This window comes from Mastomys coucha, unplaced genomic scaffold, assembly GCF_008632895.1.
Source record: "Mastomys coucha isolate ucsf_1 unplaced genomic scaffold, UCSF_Mcou_1 pScaffold22, whole genome shotgun sequence".
NCBI classification, from domain to species: domain Eukaryota; kingdom Metazoa; phylum Chordata; class Mammalia; order Rodentia; family Muridae; genus Mastomys; species Mastomys coucha.
This window is the reverse complement of record NW_022196905.1, coordinates 130781648-130787464: the sequence shown is the minus strand read 5'-3', so window position 1 is coordinate 130787464 and position 5817 is coordinate 130781648. Positions and strand designations below refer to the sequence as shown.

Sequence of the window (5817 nt, the reverse complement as noted above, 5' to 3'; positions counted from 1 at the left end):
GGGGAGGAGGAGGAGGAGAAGGAGGAGGAGGAGGAGGAGGAGAAGGAAGAGGAGGAGGAGGAGGAGGAAAGGACTGCGTAGGGAACCTCAGGTTTCATGCATCCCTGGGATGCTGCAAGGTTCCAGTGGGTACTCAGGTTGCCAGAAACTCAAAACTCAACCCATATTGGTACCTTAGTTCAACCACTCTAGCTTCTCTAAACCCAACTTCCTACTGTTTCATTTTGAGACAGTGTTTTGTTATATAATATAGGCAGACACTGAATCAGAAATCCTCCTGCCCCGGTATGAGAGTGCTGGGATTACAGGCAAGTACTACAGCACCTCTTTGACCTCTCACTACCCCAGGGCCCTTGTACAACATCAAAAACAAACAAAACAAACAAACAAACAAAAAACCACTTAAAATGTCTTCCCCTAGTCACCAAGTCCTTCTATTGCATTGCGAACCTTCCCCTCCACTGGACTTCCCAGCTCTCAAGCCCCTCACTGTGGCTGCCTTAGCCTACCCACCGCAGGATTCCCACCGCACTCATTAGCTCCACCCTAAGCACCTAGCTTCCCCAGTTGATGCTTTCCTCACCCAGTGCAGCAAAGGTGTCCCTCAGGTCCTCCTTGTCGATGAAGCCATCACGGTTCTGATCCATGATAGTGAAGGCCTGATGGAGAAGACATTGGCTCTGAACCGCCAGGGCCCACCCAGACCAACGGGTTCCTGCACTTCTCCCTGGGTGTCCTTGGCTGTCTGCAGCAGTAGAAACCTAAACCTGGAGCCTGTGAGTGCCCAGAGCTCCAGTTTAGTTTCACACGCACTGCATCCTGGGAACTGTAGACTACCCTCTCTGAACCTCTACCCTGAATGCTTTGGGACTCCACACTGCACTGTGACTCATAGAAAGAAACTGAGGCTCAGAGATGGAAACGGGGGCTCAAAAAAAGACACTGAGTCTTAGAGATGGATATTGAGGCTCGGAAAGAGAAAAGCGTTTCCATGGGTCACACAGCGAGTACGGGTAGAAAGAAAATAGAGCCACAGAAGCAGCCATGAGGACCTTGAGGAATGATGACAGTGTGGGCAGCCACGGTGAGCTCCTTGAACAACCTCTGTGAATCCCGGTAATACTCCTGTGATGGCCCATCTTTATTATTGTTAATTTGGCTGGATTTAGAATCACCCTGGAAACCTCTCTGGGCACATCTGTGAGGGGTTTTCTACACTGGATTGAGGTGGGAAAACCCACCTTAAGTGAGGGCGGCACCATCCCACAGGGTAGGTTTTTGACTGAATGAAAAAAACACAAGTTGAGCATCAGCATTCATCTCTCGCAACTTCCTGCCCTGGCTGCGATGTATGTGTGACCAGCTCCATTCCTGCCCCTAGGCCTACCCCAACTTTCACAGACTGTACCCTCGAATTGTGAGCCAGAATTAGGGGAGTCTTCCTTCCTTAGATTGATTTGTCAGGCATTTTGTTGAGGCAACAAGAAATCTAACTAATATAGACTCCCAGGGTCCCCAGGGTCGCCAGGGCCACTGACCAACCTCTTTAAACTCCTGAATCTGGGACTGGTCAAACATCGAGAAGACATTGGAGCTGGCTGTGCCTTCTACTCTCTTCCGGGCTCTTCTGGGTGCCTGGGTGCAAGAGGTAAAACCTTGTAGCCACGGCCTCTTTCAGAGGTCAGCAGTCGCCAGTGCCAGCCACGGTCCCCTGAACTTCATGGTCCAGGGAGTCTTACCCTTCTTCCCCATACACAGCAGCCAGGAGAAAACACGGGACAGGACCTAAGTCACCATGGAGACAAACCCCTGGGCATGAGTGGGAGCGAGATTCTAGATTAGCTAATTGAGTTGGGAAGTGAGGTGAGTTAACAGTGGTTGGCATAATCCCATGGGCTGAGGTTGAACTGAATAAAAAGGGGAGAGTGACTGAGTACCAGCATTCTCTGTTTTCTGACTGCGGATGCAATGTGATCAGCTGCTTCACTCTCTTGCAGTCATGACGTCCCCACTGGAAGCTGGGCTGTATCCTTGAACAGTGAGCCAAAACAAACTCCTCCTCCCTTACTTTGCTTTGGTAGGTTTTTTTGTTTTTTTGTTTTTTTGGTTTTTTTTGTCACGGTAGGAGAGAAGTAGCTAATTCAAGTCTCAAGTCGTGCTTTTCTCAGGAGAGAAGTCTGCAGAGTATCCACTGTGCAGGGTGGGGCAGCTGTTCCCAGCTCAGTGACCACCCACGCCCAGGCTCGAGATGCAAATGGGGTCAGATGGGCTCTTTTCTATCCTCAGCTCTCTGTGGGGCTTCCAGGTGTCCCACCACTCACCATCCACTCTGCTAAGATCTAGTCTTGTTGTCCAGTTGCTAAAAGCTTCCAGAATGTTCCTAGCATACTGTCTCAGCTCTTAGTCCTGCAAGATTTGTTTCTAGACGGGATCTCAGAGCTCCCTGTCCACTCATGTGGGTTCCTGCTCCACTCCAAATCTGCTTTGAGCTGCCTATCATCCCTAACATCTGGTCCATAGTGTGTGTGTGTGTTTGTGCATGTGTGTGTATGTGTGTGTGTGCATGCACGCATGTATGTGTGTGTCTGTGTATGTGTATATGGGTGTCTGTGTGTGTATGTGTGTATGTACGCCTGTGTGTGTGTGTGTGTGTGTGTGTGTGTGTGTGTGTGTAGGTTAGAGGACAGATTTCAGGTGTTGGTTGTCTCCTTTCATCATGTGAGGGGTCAGAGAGATTGAATATTGAACTCAGGTTATCAGACTTGGCAGCAAGCATCTTTTACTGGCTGGGACATTTCTCAGTTACAGTTTTGAGACAAGGTCTCTTATTGGCCATAACTTACCTACTCAGCTCAGCTGGCCCACTAGCAAGCCTCTGGGGCCCACCACCTCTGTGTCCTCAGCATTGGGATTACAAGCATGTGACACCACACCCAGCTTTTCTCCACCTGAGTTCTGGGGAATCAGGACCTTATGTTTATGAAGCAAGCATGTTACCAACACAGCTCTCTGCCCAGCCCCTTAAAAGTGACTCAATGTCAGAAAGGAACAAAAGTCTGGGCCCAGGGTCCCTGACAGCCAGCAACCACCTCCTAGTCCCCCTAGCTGGGGTTTCCCCAGCTTTGCCCACACTCACCCTAGCACCTGTGTGGTCTCCCCACTCCCACCCCACTCTCCCATTTCCCTAGGGCTCCTGGGCCTGTGTCAGGAGCAACAACCCAGCGACTTATAATTAGCTTTTACTGGGTGCTAGTCTTGAGTAATCCTTTGAGAGGGGGGTGGATGGCAAGGAGGCCACACGTGGGATGCTCTAAGCCTAGGAAATATTTATAAATCCCTTCAGATAGCATAAAGAAAAGAACTCCCCTGTGGAGTTCATCTCTCGTAATTACATATACATTTCCTCCTGATTAATAAAAAATTATCACTTCCGTCAGCAGGATATTCCACTAGTTCTCAGGGCTGTGGCATCCCCCCTACACACACACAAACACACACACACACATGCACACCCCTACACAGGCTTTTTCCACCTTGGCCTTTCAGGTCCACCTGGTCACAGGCCCTCCTGCAGGCTAAGAGCCCTGCAAGGCAGGAAGGGCTCACCTTTTATCTGGCTTTGGAAGTTCAAGTTCATACTGTACCTCTGAAAGATAAGTTTTTTTCTGAAGAAAACAGTCCAAGAAAAAAGGGGTCACCCTGGCTCTTGTGATAAGAAAGGCAGAGCACGTGACTGGGGAGATTGGGTTAGTGAGTAAGAACAGGAAGACCTGACTTCAAATTCTCAGAACTCCTATAAAAATCCAGTTGCATTTGTCCCCCACCTGCAACTCTAATGCTAGGGGAGGTGGAGGCAGGGGCATTGCTGGGGTTTGCTCTGCTAGGTCAACTCCAGGCTCAGTGAAAGACCCTGTCTTAAGGGAATATGATAGTTCAGAACAACTGACATCCTTCTCTGGCCTCTGCGCATGTACATGTATGCACACACTCATGCATGCACACACGCACACATGCACACACACACAAAAGCATGCACACACAAATACATGCCATTTACATTCTTTAAATCTGTTTCCCTGATTGTATTAATATTTATTTTTCTTATGACCAAATTTATTTTTTCTTTTTTATTTATTTACTTTACATGCCAGTTACTGCCCCCCCCAGTTACCCCCTCCCACAATCCCTGCCCCCATTACTCCTCCCCTTCTTCTATGAGAGGGTAGAGCCCCACTGGGTTCCCCTCCCAACAACATTTTTTTTTTTTAAACTCAGGATCTCATGTAGCCCAGGCTGGCCTCAAACTCATTATGTAGCAAAGGATGATCTTGAGTTTCTGATCCTCGTGTCTCCACCTTCCATGTGCTGGGATGAGAGGCACGTGTCATCATGGCCTGTTTATGTGTTGCTCAAGATGGATCGCAACACCTCATGGATGCTGAGCAAGGGCTCTGACTAAGCCACACACCCCCAGACCCTCTTTATTTATAAAATCAGGAATAATCTCTGCCTCAAAACATCAGAATGATTGCAAGGTACCTGCAAGTCCCTAGACAAAGCCTAGGTCTAGTCCCTTCATTGTCCCCAAAGAGCTTATAGTCCTGTAGGCATTAATAGAAAGTGATCGAAGGAGGGACAAGCTAGAATATAGGGGCAGGGGACAGCTGCAGGACCTGAGAGAGAGCCACACCTCTAGCACATTGCAAATTTGAGCCCCTGCCCAGCAACAGGAACCTCATCCTTCAGTCAGAACAGAGCCCTAGATTCAATGAAGCTGGTGAGGCCAGATCACTCATTACTCTCTACTATGGCCCTCCTCACCCCCCAGGTACCGAATCAAAGAACATCACTAAATCAGAACCCATGTGATGAGAGGCTGTGTGGACAGCTCAGTCCATACAGTGATTGTCTTGTAAGCATGAGAACCAAAACCTATGTAAAAAGGAAGATATTGGTGGCATACACCTATAATCCAAGTTCTGGAGAAGAAAGAACAGGATCCCTACAACTCAGTGGGCAGCCAGGCTAACCCAATTGGTAATCTCCAGCTAACAGTGAAAGACCCTGTCTCAAACAAACACAAACAAACAAACAAAACAAAAAATCCAAGGTGGGTTGGGCGGTGGTGGTGCACGCCTTCAGTCCCAGTGCTTGGGAAGCAGAGGCAGGCAGATCTTTGAAAGTGAACCTGGTCTACAGAGAGAGTTCCAGGACATCTAGGGCTACACAGAGAAATCCTGCTTTAAACAAACAAACAAACAAACAAAAAACCCCAAGATAGATGGCCCTGAGGAACAACATCAGAGGTCAAGTTCTGGCCTTTACACATGGTGTGCACACAAATGGGAATGCATCCAAACACACACCACATGCAAAAAGAAGTCACATGGATGAGACTGGACACCCATGAGATGGATACCCAACAGAAGCAACATGGGATGGACCAAGTTGGAGTATCCAAGTCACCCCACCCCACCCCGACACACACACACACACACACACACACACACACACACACACACACACCCGTAGCTGCCAGATGAGGGAACCAGTGAAGGGAGCAAGGTCTAAGTTGAGAAGGCAAAGTCCGGAATCACTCATGAGGTCAAGGTCCAAACGATGAGACTCAAGGTGAGAAAGGAGGTCAGGATTGAGGTTGGATTAGGAGGGAGGCAGCCAGGAGACCAAAGCCAGGGTGCTGGGCTCTATGGGGACTATGGAAGTACAGAGAAGGTGGTCCCAGCCTACCATCGTCTGGCGTGCTTTTGAGTGCTGCAGCAGGTCTGGGGACAGCTTGGGGTGGCTCTTTAAATAGTG

At 49.0% G+C, this 5817-nt stretch overlaps 1 protein-coding gene across 3 annotated transcripts in view; it reads right to left on the bottom strand.

The window, feature by feature from the left end:
- The window catches only part of Myl10 (myosin light chain 10), an 8612-nt gene extending 6830 nt beyond the window's left edge, over window positions 1-1782 (bottom strand). The window contains exons 1-2 of one of the 3 annotated variants that reach the window (XM_031342341.1): window positions 1543-1782; window positions 584-659 (exon numbers count right to left, since the gene is read on the bottom strand). In XM_031342341.1, the coding sequence (XP_031198201.1) occupies window positions 584-659; window positions 1543-1578 (112 nt within the window). In that variant the 5' untranslated portion in view covers window positions 1579-1782. Of the gene's footprint in view, window positions 1-583; window positions 660-1241; window positions 1285-1542 lie in introns of those variants that run through there. The other 2 variants (XM_031342343.1, XM_031342342.1) reach the window with 2 other exon arrangements.
- Window positions 1783-5817: the final 4035 nt, after the last annotated feature.